At 38.5% G+C, this 15,774-nt stretch overlaps 1 protein-coding gene across 1 annotated transcript in view; it reads left to right on the top strand.

Annotated features, from left to right (window-relative positions):
* THAP12 (THAP domain containing 12) overlaps window positions 1-6,490 on the top strand; it is a 20,778-nt gene extending 14,288 nt beyond the window's left edge. The window contains exons 3-5 of the mRNA XM_069070883.1: window positions 2,051-2,158; window positions 2,924-2,960; window positions 3,627-6,490. Coding sequence (XP_068926984.1) covers window positions 2,051-2,158; window positions 2,924-2,960; window positions 3,627-5,572 — 2,091 coding nt within the window. The 3' untranslated portion in view covers window positions 5,573-6,490. The remainder of the gene's footprint in view (window positions 1-2,050; window positions 2,159-2,923; window positions 2,961-3,626) is intronic.
* Window positions 6,491-15,774: the final 9,284 nt, after the last annotated feature.

Below are 15,774 nucleotides of genomic sequence, written 5' to 3'. Positions count from 1 at the left end.
CTCTCTCTCTCTCTCTCTCTCTCTCTCTCTCTCTCTCTCTCTCTCTCCCCCTCCCCCTCCCTCTCTCCCTCTCTCTCCCCCTCTCCCTCTCTCTCCCTTATAATACATGATAAATACAGTAAGTCATGCCAGTAAGCATTTGTTAAATACCTACTGTGTAATGGGCCAGATTATTGGAGGTACATTCAAGGTACAAAGTTCTATGGAAAGATCAAAGGGGATGGTTGTTACCTGTGGGTGATTAGGTAAAACTTATGGGAAAAGGTAGAAGTTTGATTAATTTTCAAATTATATGTAGGAATTCTGGCAGTGAGAAGTTAGGGAGTTTATTTCATTCATAGGCATCCCAATAAGCAACAGTGAAGACTTAAAAACACAGGGTATGTTCTGGGGACAGAATAGTTTATTTTACCAATTCTGGAAATGTTAGACTGACATTAAATTTTGGAGCACTTTGATTGCCAGGTTTTTAAGGAGGGAGTTTTAACTTATTCTGGGCAGAGGAAGAGTATGATCAGATCTGTGCCTAAGAATTAGAGGAGGAAAAAATTGAAGTGGGAAGATAGTGTTCTGAGGGAGGCTGTTGGTAGTAGATTAGGCAAGTGGTGGCACTGGGAATAGAGAGACAAATGGATCAGAGATATGTGGAAAAGGCAATTCACAGGACTTGATAGTTAATGGGATATAAGGTTAGGCAAGAAGAATCAAAAAGCACTTAGGTCCCAAACTTGGGAGACTGGATGAGTGTTGATGTTATTGTCAAATAATGAAGTCAGGACTGAGCAAAAATCTTAGGAGGAAGATAGTAAATTTAGATTTGGACAAGTTCAGTTTGAGATGCTGGTGGGAAATCCAGGCTTATATTAGAGCCAGTGGAAACTTTGAAGAGATGTCAGATTGGGGGGGGGGGGCGCGGCTAGGTGGAAAAGTGAGTAAGAGTGCCAGCCCTGGAGTCGGGAGGGAGGAGGGACCCTGGATCGGTTCTGGCCTCAGATACTTAACACCCACACAAAAAAGCTGGCCGTGTAACCTTGGGCAGTTACTTAACCCCAATTGCTTTAAAAAAAAAATGTCAGATGGGGTTCTAGTCCACTAGGAGGTATGTTGATGCAGAATGAGGAAAACCTAGTTTTGAATCTTGCCACTGACACTCTAATGCTCTCGTGACCCTGGTCAAGTCTCATAATTTCTCATTGCCCCCAGGCAACTTTCTGAGATTCTAAGTTGCAGAGCAGATACTAATTTATAATGATGGAAATAATTTCCCTACAGGAAATTCCCAATCCATTCTTCTCCTTACCCAATTCTACCTCCCCACCCTCCAAAAAAAATTAAAAGCAAAATGGAAATAATTGTTGATAAATCGTGAATATGGCAGGTAGTAGGGCAGAGTGAGAAGTTTCCCTGAGAGAGCAGATTATGGTAGAGTTGACTGAAGATTTATAGATTTTATGTGTGAGAGAGTAGAAAGATTTTTGTTTGAATGGAATTTTAAAGTTTAGGCCTTGGAGGTGTTATAGAAGCACTAGTTTCTTGAGATAGTGAAGTTTGATATATAATATCTGGCTTAAGCAAGATGGAGAAAGAGTTCATTGAAGTTGAAGAAATTGAGAAATGATATAACAAAAATGTTAGAGGAGTTGTATGTATATTGAGGGACCCAAAGACTTCATATTGTTTTTTAGAAAAAGTCCTTCATAGAGAGGTTTCACTATATTGTGCCTAGATGGCTAGCCTCAGAATCAGGAAGATAACTTGGGTTCAATGGAATCAGGAGGAACTGGGTTCAGGTCCTGCCTCTGGCACATTCAGATACTATCTCAGCTGGCTTCTTTTAACTCTTAGATTTCAGAGATAGCAAATACAGTTTACTGAAGATTAGGGGTAGGAGTTGGTAGTTGCCCAAACTAACATTGTTAGATTGTTCCAAACCCCTTTAAATAGTTGGAAGAATGCTGAGGAGTAGGTTAACAGGTTGCATTTCATTTAATTGCCTCTTATCCTCATGACCTGGATCTAAAATATTAACAGATTATTTTTTTCTTTTCAGAGCCCTTATAGAACAGTTCTCCGAGATAATGCTGTACCAACAATATTTGATCTTACAAGTCATCTGAACAATCCACATAGTAGGCATAGAAAAAGAATAAAGGAGTTGGTATGTTTAAATTCCTCTCTTCTCTATTACAAGATTGTTATCAGTTGAGGGTACTTATAGTTTCAGAGATCGGGTAACAAGGTAAGAATTGGAAATTTGGATTGTAGCAACCTGCATATGAGGTGGTTTTGCTTTTTGTTTTTTAAGATTTTTACCCTGGGGCAATTTTTCTTTTCCTTAGTTAAATTTAGTGACTTGCTTAGCCATTTTTGGTATTATTGACCAAGGACGATTCTAAGCCATTCTTGCAGTTTCTTGGCATTAAGAAGGAAGATATGCCACATGTTTTCTTTACCTAGTGATAAGGAAATTCTAAAGAGGGTTTGTAGAATGATTATTAAATGGTGAGCCCATAGGCTTTCCTAAATTGTAGTAAACATATATTTATACTTCCATGAATTACATATTTCTTTTGTCTACCCTATTACTGTATGTACCATGGGGGCTGTTATTCTTTTTACACTGTACCCTAAGTAGCTCTGTACTTCAGTGGACTTGTTGACTTGCGCTATGTCAGATGCAGTACAGAATGATGTTCTGGTGCTGTCCCTCCATTCTAGGATTCCTGCAGTAAGATTTTGCTAACTCATTTTTATCAAATTAATCTAGATTTATTTTATTTGAGGTATTCTTCTGTTTGAGTATATATTTCATACGTGTATTTATGATCTTGAGGGAATTAATAGTTAAGCAAAAAAATAATAAATAAGCTGAGATATATTATACTTAGAATTGTTTACTAAAAGATTTTCTCTTTGTCTTCAGAGTGAAGATGAAATCAAGTCACTGAAGGAGCGAAAAAGTAAGTGGTTGATATTATATGTTAATAATATTATATAGAAAAGTCTGACACTAACATTGTTTCTTTTGTTCAGGGCTCAACTTTAGAATGGGAAATATGTAGCATATTTTGTCCTGTGGTTTTGTGATTACTTTATATGACAAAGTTCAATCATGTTAATTTTTTTCTTTGAGGAATATAGATGATATACCTCCCACCCTGAGCCACCTGTGTAAATTCTTATCATAATGTTGATGACTAAAATGTTGCCTGCTACATAGTGTAATGGAAAGGGCCCTGGGCAAGACGTCAAGAGACTTTGGGTTTAGTCCTAGTGCTGTTGCTGATTTCAGGCTCAGCAAACAGTTATTAAAAACATGTCTTAAGAGCTTTCTGTGTGTAAGGCATTGTGCTAGGTCCTAACATGTGTTGTGTGAGCTCGGGCAAAGTGCATAAACTCTACTTCAGTTCTTTTATCTGTAAAGTGAGGGGGTTCTGCTGGATGAACTCAAAGGCACTGCCCTTCCCATCTTAACATTATATGTTTTCATGCTTGGGCTAAATGCCTGTACTGATTTATTTTTCTCAGCCATTTTCTAAGTTTAGTTAGTAAGGATAGTATAAAAAGTATTTGGTTTTAAGTTTTGTACTTTGTAATAAAATTAATCTTAATGTTTTGTCTTCTAGTTGATGAAACTTCTGAACAAGAACAAACCAATCAAGAAACAAATAACAGTAATACTCAAAATGCAGTTGCAGAAGGAGGAGGAGAACAGGATGAAGAAATCTTACCTTTAACACTAGAAGAGAAGGAAAACAAAGATTACCTTAAATCTTTGTTTGAAATTTTGATCCTCATGGGTAAACAAAATATACCCCTAGATGGCCATGAAACTGATGAAATTCCAGAAGGCATATTTATGCCAGATAACTTCCAAGCCCTGCTTGAGTGTAGAATTAATGCTGGTGATGAGGTTCTGCGGAAACGCTTTGAGACAACAGCAGTCAACATGTTGTTCTGCTCTAAAACACAGCAAAAACAGATGCTGGAGATCTGCGAGAGCTGCATCCGAGAAGAGACACTCAGGGAAGTCCGGGACTCTCACTTCTTCTCCATTGTGACAGATGATGTAGTGGACATAGCTGGAGAGGAGCACTTACCAGTGTTAGTCAGGTTTGTGGATGACTCTCATAACTTGAGAGAAGAGTTCATAGGTTTTCTTCCTTATGAAGCTGATGCTGAAATCTTGGCTGTTAAGTTTCACACCACTATTACAGAAAAATGGGGCTTGAATATGGAGTATTGTCGGGGCCAGGCCTATATTGTTTCCAGTGGGTTTTCTTCAAAGATGAAAGTTGTGGCCATGAGACTTTTGGAGAAATACCCCCAAGCTGTCTACACCCTCTGCTCCTCCTGTGCCTTAAACACATGGTTGGCAAAATCTATTCCTGTGGTGGGAGTGTCTGTTGCTTTGGGAATAATTGAAGAAGTTTGTTCTTTTTTTCATCGGTCACCACAATTGCTGGTGGAACTTGATAGTGTTATCTCTGTTCTCTTTCAGAATAGTGAGGAGAAGGGTAATGAGCTAAAGGAGATTTGCCATTCTCAATGGACAGGCAGGCATGATGCCTTTGAGATTTTAGTGGACCTTTTACAAGCACTTGTTTTATGTTTAGATAATATAAATAGTGACACAACTGTTAGATGGGATAATTTTATTGCTGGCCAAGCATTTGTGCTTGGTAGTGCATTAGTAGATTTTGATTTCATTGTTACTGTGGTGGTTCTAAAAAACATACTTTCTTTTACAAGAGCCTTTGGGAAAAATCTCCAGGGTCAGACCTCTGATGTCTTCTTTGCAGCCAGCAGTTTGACAGCAGTGTTACATTCTTTAAATGAAGTAATGGAAAATATTGAAGTTTATCACGAATTTTGGTTTGAGGAAGCCACAAATTTGGCAACTAAGCTAGATATAGAAATTAAACTTCCTGGAAAATTTCGCAGGTCTCAGCAAGCTAACCTAGAACCTGAAGTGACGTCTGAAAGCTACTACAAAGAGGTACTTAGTGTCCCAACTGTGGAGCACATCATTCAAGAGCTGAAAGATATCTTCTCTGAACAGCACCTCAAAGCACTGAAATGTTTGTCTTTAGTGCCCTCTGTCATGGGACAGCTGAAATTTAATACATCAGAGGAACACCATGCTGATATGTACAAAAGTGACCTTCCTAATCCAGACACTCTTTCTGCAGAACTCCATTGTTGGAGAATCAAATGGAAACACAGAGGAAAAGATATCGAGCTTCCAGCAACAATTTATGAAGCCTTGCATTTACCAGACATCAAATTTTTTCCTAATGTATATGCATTGCTTAAAGTCCTCTGCATACTCCCAGTGATGAAAGTTGAGAATGAGAGATATGAAAATGGTCGAAAACGTCTTAAGGCATACCTGAGGGATACCTTGACAGCTCACCGGTCAAGTAACTTGGCTTTGCTTAATATAAATTTTGATATAAAACATGACTTAGATTTAATGGTGGACACTTACATAAAACTCTACACAAGTAAATTGGACCTCCAAGAAGAAGTTCTTCCCACAAGTAATTCAGAGATAACTGAAAATACATAAAGAAATTGACCAAAATAGATTTTCTCCCTGAATTTACATATTGGGGTTGGGAGAGAAGTCCTGAGATATTGATAGGCCACCCAATCATGACGATAAGTTTGCCTTTAGGTCTCCATTTGAATACGTTAGCCACTGTTAATCTGTATGTTAAACTGCTATTCTATAAACTGAAATTCTTTGAAAATTGACTTTCCAAAATATAGAAATACAACATTTCAGTTCTTTGTGATTTCTGCTGGTAGCTACTGCTCTGGAGATATTTGAGTTAACTTCATTCTGGACATAGAATTTGTGATTACCAGGGATCCAACTATCAGGTTTTGGGTTTCTTAGTTATTGTGTAAAAAAAAGTATTGGGAGAAGTGGGAAAAAATTTTAGTTAAAATGAAGCTTACTACTGACCATTGGCTCCTATGTATTTTTTTTAATGTACTATTGGTAGCAAAAAAATATATTGGAGAAGAGTTTATCCCAAACCATGACCTCATATACATTTTCATGTCAATTCTGACTTCATCAAGTGAATGTAAATGAATGAGTTCACTTAAAATTTAAGTGATAGAGCCAATGTTGTTCCTCATAAATGAGTGATTGTTGTGGTTTACATTCTCTGCTGGGGCTTCATAGTAACTGTTTCATGACCTTTTCACAGGTATATATCAAACATTCTGTTCTATGAACTGGAAGCCAGTCTCACAAACATAAAAAAAAACAAAACCCTTGATCTTGTTTGTGTTTATTCTGCCTTTTTCCATGCCTCATCTTGATTTGTAAACCTAGCCTGGAGAACTTGCAAATTAGGATTTTGTGGTTTATCTAGGAGTGAGTAATGAGGAAAATATTACTGTTATTTTTGGTGAGGAAAATCAATTTTTGTATAGTTTATTTCATTCTAAATAAAATGTGAATTTTCTTTAATGCTTAAGTAGTTTTCATTATTTTCACTGTAAGAAAGACACTATGAGAGACAATATGGCATAGTGAATAGAAAATTTGTTTTGGAATCGGGATCACATCCTGGCTGTGTGAATGTGGGTAAATCACTTAACTTCTCAGTGTTCAAGCAACTCACCAAGTTTTAAAGATATTTTATTTATTTTTTCAGTTAATAGGTATATATTTCTCTCCATACCCCATTTGAACTCCAGTAGCACCCAGTTGAAAATAAGAAAAATATAAAACCCTTGTAACAAATATAACTAGGCAGGCAGATCAAATTCCCACATTTTCCACAGCCAAATAGGTTTCTAATTCTGAATCTTTAGTCCATCACCTTTCTATCAGGAGGTGGGGAGGTTTGCCACCTATCCTTTAGAATCATATATGATCAGTCATTGCATTGATCAAAGTTCTTAATTCTTCCAAACTTGTGTATCTTTACACTGCTGTTGTTATTCTGTAACTCATTCTCCTGGTTTTGCTCACTTCGGTCCACATGCATTCTATCACTTCCCATGGCACAATATACCATAATTTGTTCAATCTTTACCCACTTGATGGATGCCTCTTTAGTATCCAGCTCTTTGCCACTATGAAAAAGAACTATGTAAATATTTTTGTACATTTGAGTCCATTTCTTTTTCCTTTTTTGATGGGATGTAGGCCTGGTAGTAGCATTCTTGAATCAAATGGTATATACAATTTAGTGACTTTAGGAGTATAGTTCCAAATTGCTTTCCAAAATGGCTAGACCAATTCACAGAACTAATAATGAGTGCATTAATGTAGTTGTTTTCTTACAGCCCCTCCAACTTACTAGGCAGCCAATCTAATGGGTGTGAGGTGGAACCTCATGGTTGTCTAACACTAAGATGCATGAGAGCTAGTCTGCCTTGGTAGAAGGATTTTCCTTGCTGGGAGTTCCCTATACCAATGAAATCACAGGTCTAGTCCAAAAAACATACCCACATGATATTTGTCTCCATATTAAGTTCCATCTGACTACCAATTGTTGATGTTCATTTGCTTTAGGTGAGATGTTAGAGCTGAATTTTTTTTAGTTTTGTAAATTTTATACCAAAACTCTTAATCACTGAATTTGTAGTCAGAGGATCCACCTTTTATGCTACCTCTTCTAACCTATATGACCTTGGGCAAGCCACTTAACCCCCTTAAGCCTCAGTTTCCTCACCTGTAAGATGAGAGAATTGGACTAAAATGACTTTGAAGGTCTTTTCCCCAATTATTTAACCTTTTATAGTATATTACAGTTTTGGAATTTTCAGAAAGCAGCTTTTTATTGCTATATTGGGTTTGGTTATGATGACTGGAAAAATTAAGTCTAGCAGGAAATCCAAATATTGGACACATCTAAGTTCATAAAATCTTCATTTACCCTAAGGTTAAAATCAGGCAAATTTTAAGCCCTCCCTAGTCATACCCAAACAGCTTTATTAGATTTAGATGGCCCTAATAAATCAGAATTTTTAAAGACCACAACTTTCTATAAGAATTAGGTACTACTTTGTAAGTTTATAAAATATCCAAATTTTTCTTTGAGTGAATTAAGGTGTATCCTTCATCAACTATAAAAATGTTCTGTCAAAACAGGTCTTAACTGTTTTTTTTTTTAATTACATCGCCTTATCCACTAAAGCCTTACCTTGATTACTCTTTATGATGTGGTAGTGACCCTTGACTTGGAAGTCATGCCATCATACTAAACTCCAGCAGGGCCCATTAAGACATAGTGGCCTGATGTCTGTGTCAGGGGAGGGCCTAGCCCAAGCTGGTTAACGAGTCTTGGGGGCTGGGAGGAATTGCAATACTCGATTATGGCATTCAGAAACTGCCTGCCTTTCAGAAGTGGGGTCTGACAGAATGAGGAAAAGGATGTGTCTCAGTAATGTTGGTCATTAAACAGTACAGCACAACATTAATTTTCTTCATTATGAAGCAATGAAGTCCATGAGATACTCCACAGTTAGAACCAAAGTAAATGTGTAATTATTTTATAATAATTCGTGTTGCATTAAACTTAGAGGTATACATCTACTGGATAGCCATTGGTTAGAAATCTTCAAAAGTCTAACTTCAAATCTTGTCTCAAGACATTTACAAATTGTGATCTTGAGCATATTACAACTTCAATCTGTCTCAATTTCCTCATTTGCAAAATTAGGATAATAGTAGCATACAGATCTCGGAGTTTTGAGGATAAAATGAAGTGATACTTGTGAAGTGTCTTGCAAACCTTAAGCGACTGTAGATGCTAGCCGTAATTATTATTACTTCAGTCTTTAAACATATGTCAGTACAGTTTTACAAGGAAGAACAATTTACTGAGACCAAAAGCAGGTTTTGAACTTTTTCAGAAAGGGCTATAGTAACTAATCAAATTGACCATTAGCAAAATTGAGAGGCAGTTTTGCTCTTGGGATCTTTCCTCCTAATAGCAAATGGGTATTTGCTGTTGAGAATGAAATCTTCAGTATTGGATGAGTAACAGATGATGACGTAGGAGAATATCTGTTCTCACTTGTGAGATCTAAACTCAAATTCTTAGTCTCTCATCAGGGTTAAGTTAAAACTATTTTTAAAGCTTGCTTTGAAAATATTAGTTTCCCTTCCCTACCTGTCAAAGGTTTCTGAGAAAATCTGATTTTAGCATTAATGCTCCCTTTTAAGGTTTGATTTTCTGAGGGATTCTTAAGGGAAGGGGAATATCTTTCACCTGGTATTTCACTGCCTTGATGTATTCCTCTTTGATGGTACAAGGAAGAGTCCCTGACCTTCCCCCTCTTTAAAAGAAAAAAAAAAACTTCACTTGTGCTCTGTTCCTTGAAATTCTTTCAATAGAGATAAATCTTACTTTCTGCAAGTAGAGGTAAAGCTTAAATACCAATGCCCCTTCCAGAAGCAATATGATTGGATTCACACTAATGTGTAAGTCGCTGATGATGTATCCTTTCCTGAGAGGAGGTTAAGGGAAGAATCTTCCTTTATCCTGAAAAATGTCCCTCCCTAGAGGTCTTGAAATATAGCCTGGATGAGGTTTTGTAGTAGAAATTCTCATTCAGGTACTAGAGGGTCTCTGAGGACCCCTATACCTTTCAGATTCTGTGATCTTGCTCTACAATAGATGTGCCCCTAAGGGAAATTTTACGGAAACTCAGATTTTTGTAATTCAAATTCAAAAAATATACGTTTACTTAAGACTCATTATAGAGTTTCATGGACCTTGCTTCCTCACTAGTCTTAACTGCCTCCAGTCTATCCCTTCTCTCAGCTGTTTTTACTAATAATTCCGTTGTGAATCTCTAGTGAAGTAATGTCCCTGCTTAGGTTGTCTCTCTTGAAAAACCTGGTGTTTCCCATTGTCAACCAGCAAGCATTTATTAAGGACTTACTGTGTGCTGGGCACTGTACTAAGTTCTGGGGATACAGTGCAAGAGCAAAAAACAAGAAAAAAACCCTAACCTAACAGGTCTTGCATTTAAATAGCATATAGTTAAAATGAAGGTGGCAGCATGTAAGTGATTAGATATATACATGATATGTAGAGGGCAGATGAAGGTCTTCTGAAAAGGAAAGTCTTTTGCAGTTGGAGGGCATTGAAGCCTGCAGAAGAAGGTGGGGTTTGAACTAAATCTTGAATGAAACCAGGAAAGCTAAAAGTGGGGCAGGGGAGAGAAGATGAAGGGAGCAGCTAGCAAAAAGGCCCAAGGAAGTTGGAATGTCCTATTAGAAGAGTTGCAATTGGGTCAATTAGCTGAATTGTAGAGAGTGTAGAGGGATTTAAGGTATGAGAAGAGGAAAGATAGGAAGGAGCCAGGTCATGAAGAACTTTAAATACCTGAGAAATTTGCTGTAAGTTGGAAGTAAAAGGGTGCCCTTGGAGCTCATTGAGTTCCAGGAGGGTGACATGGCCTCACACTTTAGAAAGATCATTTTGGTGTCTTGAGTGGGGGATGGATTGAAGCAGAGGAACGAGTTGAGGTGGAATGACTAGTTAGAAGGCTTTTGTAGTAAGTAGTCCTAACCCCCCAAAATGCATTCTTGATCTTGGCATTCAAGGCCTTCCATAATATTGTTCAAACCTACCTTTCAAACCTTATGTTGCTTCTTCAACTTGTCTGTTCTTCACCCCATCTTGCCTTTCTCCTCTGAGCTTTTGCGCATGGTGTTCTTCGTTCATCCCTGGAATACTCCTCCCACCATCACTACTATGGGCTTCTTTGGCGGGGCTCTGAGGAATTCCCATCTCCCAGGCAGCAGGTGACAGAACAAAGAGAGGTATAGCCTCCTTCACCAGGCATCTCTAAAGAGAGGTAAATCCTCTCTTTGGCTCATCAGGTCTTCCCAGATGACAAGGGTCAGGTGTCGGTACAAAGAACAGTAAAACTTCTTTCCCCCAGGCTCTGAGGTTAGTTCTTAAACCAACCTTGGCATTGCAAAGCAAGGTCCTTTCAGTGAGGGACCTCCCTTCTAATTCACAATGATTAATCACATTCTAATTTTCTGCTGGCTAAGCAATAACAGAGCAGCTAGGTGGTGTAGTGGATAGAGTGCCCTGCCTAGACTCAGGAAGGCTCATCTTTCTGAGTTCTAATCCAGCCTCAGACACTAGCTATGTGACCCTGAACAAGTCACTGAACCCTATTTGCCTCAGTTTCCTCATTTGTAAAATGAGCTGGAGAAGGAAATAGCAAACCACTCCAGTATCTTTGCCAAGAAAACCCCAAATGGAGTTGTAAAGAGTCAGCCACTTACTGAATAACAGTAATAATAACAAGGGAATGTTCATTTATTTGTCCAATAATCTCAAAACAGTTCTGGGGTTCAGCTTTCAACTCCAAAGTTTTGCTGGTCATATACATATTAAATTTTGGGACACACAATTCAGTGGCTGACTTTACCCCAAGTAAATGTAACTTGTCTTTGTAGGTTGCTTTCCTTCATTCCCCATCCCCCTGCCCCAAACAGACAAATCCCGTGTTTGTCTTTGCTTCAAGTGAATAAAATTGTCAAAATATGGAAAGGGCTTCCACTTCTAGTTATTTTTGTGCATGTCTAATGCCCTTTACTCCAACATGTGTCCCTTGAAGGCAGTAACTCTCATTAAAAAAAAAATCTTTGTATCTCCTGTTCCTACCAGTGTCCTATAGTGAGCAGACCATTAATGTTTGTTGAAAAGGAACTAGTATGGGTTCACCCAAAATAAGTGATGCAAGTCACCTTGTTTCCTTTTGTGACTGTGTTACAGGATTGTAGACATAGTGTGCTTATATTTCAGCAAAGACCTTGAAAATACTTCATGATGTCATTGTGGACAAGTTGGAAACATTTGGACTAAGCGTCAGGTGGATTTTGTGATTTAGTTGAACAACTGTAGGAGAGTACTAATTAATGAACTAGTGCCTTTCCAAACTTGATATATTGACATTTCACTTTTGTACCAAAAAATTGTCACTCCTCCCACTTTTCATGAAACATTCTATACAGATAATTTATTTTATTCAACTAAAAGTATGAACTTATAATTTTAATAACACATACATTAAGCATACAATAAAAATATGCATATGATAATGTACATATGATAATGTACATAACCATTGAGTTGCATTCTCTGCCATAGGATCATAGATTTAGACAAGGAAGAGTGCTAGTCCTTTAGTCCAGAGGTGTCAAACAAGTAATGGGCTAAATGCAACCTACAACATTCCGAAATGTGCCTGAAATGAGATTAAAGTGTAACTGGGAAATATTTATCAAAATAAAAATTTGGGGCGGCCAGGTGGCATAGTGAACATAGCACCAGCCCTGGAATCAGGAGGACCTGAGTTCAAATCTGGCCTCAGATACTTAACACTAGCCCTGTGACCTTGGGCAAGTCACAACCCCAATTGCCTTCCAAAAAGCAAAATAAATAAATAAAAATTTAGTAAAATACTGATAATGTTTATATGTGATATTCTTATTTTATCTATTCATTCATGCATTTATTTCTTTATTTATTGCTTTTTGGAGGGGGAAGGGCAGGGCAATTGGGGTTAAGTGACTTGCCCAAGGTCACACAGCTAGCAAGTAAGTGTCTGAAGCCCAATTTGAACTCAGGTCCTCCTGATTCAAGGGCCAGTAATATATTCACTGTACCACCTAGCTTCTCCTATATGTGATATTATAAATCAATATTCAGCCTACAGGAATCTTTATGTATGGTTTAGTGCCCTAACGTTTCCTTTGAGTTAGATACCACTAATCCAAACTAATCCCTCATTTTACAGTTAAGGGAATGGAGACTCAGATAGATTAAGTGAACTAGTTCAAGACTACCCAAATAGTAAAAGGCAAAGCTGGGATTCAAACCCCAATTTTTTTTTACTGACTATATTTCCCTCCCTCCTATCCCAGCTCCCACTTGTTCTATTCTCTGCTTTGATCCTGTCTCTTTTCAAAAGTGGGTGCTTCCAACCTCCCTCCCCCCCAGCCTGCCCTCCTTTCCATCATCCCTCCTCTTATCCCCTCCCCCCTACTCTCCTGTAGGGTGAGATACCCTATTTAGTGTGTATGTCATTCCCTCCCTAAGGCAAATTCAATGAGAATAACATTGACCCATTCCCTTTTGCTTTCCTGTTCTTCCCCTCCATTGCAACCATTTTCCCTTGCCTCTTCTATATGAGATAGTTTACCCCATTCTGTCTCTCCCCATCTCCTCTCATTATATTCCTTTCTCACCTCTTAATTTCACCTTTAAAATATCATCTCTTCCTGTTAAATTGGTCCTGTGCCCTCTATGTATGCCTGTAAACATATATACATACATTCACATATGTATTCATATGCCCATATGCCCTCCTATATAGACATATATATATACACATATGTACATATATTTCTATTCCCTTCAACTATTTTCATACTAAGAAAAGTTTCATTAGTTACAATTATCATTTTTCCATGTAGGAATGTAAATAGTTCAACTTTGATAAGTTCCTTATGATTTCTTTTTCCTGTTTACCTTCTCATGTTTCTCTTGCTTCTTGTATCTGAATGTCAGATTTTCTATTCAACTCTGGTTTTTTCATCAAAAATACTTGAAAGTCCTCTATTCCACTGAATGACCATATTTTCCCCTGAAACATGATACTTAGTTTTGCTGGGTAGGTTATTATAGGTTTTAATCCCAGCTCCTTTGACCTCTGGAATATCATATTCCAAGCCCTTCAATCCCTCAATGTAGAAGCTGCCAGATCCTGTGTTATCCTGATTGTGTTTCCACAATATTCAAATTGTTTCTTCCTGGCTGCTTGTAATACTCTCTCCTTGATCTGGGAATTTCGGAACTTGGCTATAATATTCCTAGGAGTTTTCTTTTTGGGATCCTTTTTCAGGAGGTGATCGGTGGATTCTTTCAACCTCTATTTTGCCCTCTGGTTCTAAAACATCAGGGCAGTTTTCCTTGAGAATTTCTTGGAGGATAATTTCTAGGTTCTTTCATTGATCATGGCTTCAGGTAGTCCAGTAATTTTTAAACTATCTCTCCTGGATCTATTTTCCAGGTCAGTGGTTTTCCTAATGAGATATTTCACATTGCCTTCTACTCTTTCATTTGTTTGGATCTGTTTAACAGCAAAGTCACTAGCTTCCATTTGCTCCAATCTAATTCTGAAGGAATGATTCTCCTCTGAGCTTTTGAGATTCTTCTTCCATCTGGCAAATTTGTCTTTTTAAGGCATTCTTCTCCTCATTGCCTTTTTGAGCCTCTTTTGCCATTTGAGTTAGTCTATGTTTTAAGGTGTTATTTTCCTCAGTCAGGCTGTTGACTCTCATTTCATAATTTTCTTGCATCGTTCTCATTTCTCTTCCCAATTTTTCCTCCACTTCTCTTATTTGCTTCTTAAGGTCCTCTGTGGCCTATAACCAGCTTGTATTTTTCTTTGAAGCTTTTGGTGCAGGAGCTCTGACTTCACTGTCTTCCTCCTGTTCCATGCTTTGATCCTTCTTGTCACCAAAATAGGAGTGTAAAGTTGGGTTGCTCTGTTTATTTTGTTTCCTTTGCCTGGTCATATTGCCACTCAATCACTTGACTTGGCTTTTTGGCACAGTAGGACTCTGCCACCAGACAGGGGAGCTTCGTCCCAAACGCTGAGGTTTTCTTAGCTGCTGAAGGTTTTAGATGGGTGCCCTCTCAGAAGCCTCCACACACTCTGGCAAGCTGGTCGCACACTCCAGGACCTCTACCCTAGACCGCAATCCAGATCCAAGCAGGTTAAAGCAAGAGTGAATACCCCTCAGACTGGTCACTTTGTCCCCCTACACTGTGCAGGCCAGGAGCTGAAGTTGACACGTGGAGGCGGCTGCACAGCCTAGATGCCTCAGCAGGTTCTCACCCCAGGGGCTAAGGCCTCTACTCCCAACTACTGGATCCTAAACTTTACACTGTACTGACCTTTCACTTTGTCCTTAGCATCTATGGGTTGATGATTCTGGAAACCACAACAGCTGCTGGTGATCTGAAGTCCCTCCAGGTGGTGGTTGGTCAGGCCACCCTGGATCTAAAACCTCCAGTTGTGCAGGGCTGGGGTTGGCTTCCAGAGTGCTGCGCTGGCCAATTCCTGCCAGTCTGCTGGGCTGTCCTCAGCGGGAGGTTAGCTTCTCTGTGTCATTTTGTGGGCTCTGTAGCTCCAAAGTTTGTTCAGAGTCCCCTTTTTGCATGAATTGGGGGAGGTGGAAGCTGGAACCCCGCAGAAGTCCTGTTTCTACTCTGACATCTTGACTCCACCCCCAAACCCAAATTTTTGAGACCAAATCTAACATCCCTCTGTATAGTACTGCCTCTTGTAGTCCATGAGGGAACTTCTATTTCAGAAAAAAAATCTCATTGCTAGAATTCACTTTAGAGTTGTGGAGAGATTAACTGCCACCAAGGCAGTCCATTCTGCATTTGGACAGCTCCTACTGCATATGTTCTTTCCTCTCCTGAGCTAAAATCTGTTTCTGTAACCACTATCTCTTGTCTTAGTTCTGCCCTTCAGTACCTCATAGAACAAATCTATTCCTCATGCCTTGTGATAACTCTTCAGATATTTGACCCAAAGAATAATGTCCTTGCTAAATCTTCTCTTCACCAAGCTAAATGTTCCCAGTTCCTTCTACAGTAACATCAATAAGTACTCTTTGGATTAGGTAAATTCATGTGTGTTTGGTTTTGTCAAGATCCGTGGCTTCATTGTAAGCATTCTTAACCTTTTTTGAGT

The sequence above is a fragment of the Petaurus breviceps genome, unplaced genomic scaffold (assembly GCF_028583685.1).
Source record: "Petaurus breviceps papuanus isolate PSGF00001 unplaced genomic scaffold, PetGlider_PUasm1.0 90823, whole genome shotgun sequence".
Lineage (NCBI taxonomy): Eukaryota > Metazoa > Chordata > Mammalia > Diprotodontia > Petauridae > Petaurus > Petaurus breviceps.
This window is presented reverse-complemented; position numbering and strand designations above follow the sequence as displayed.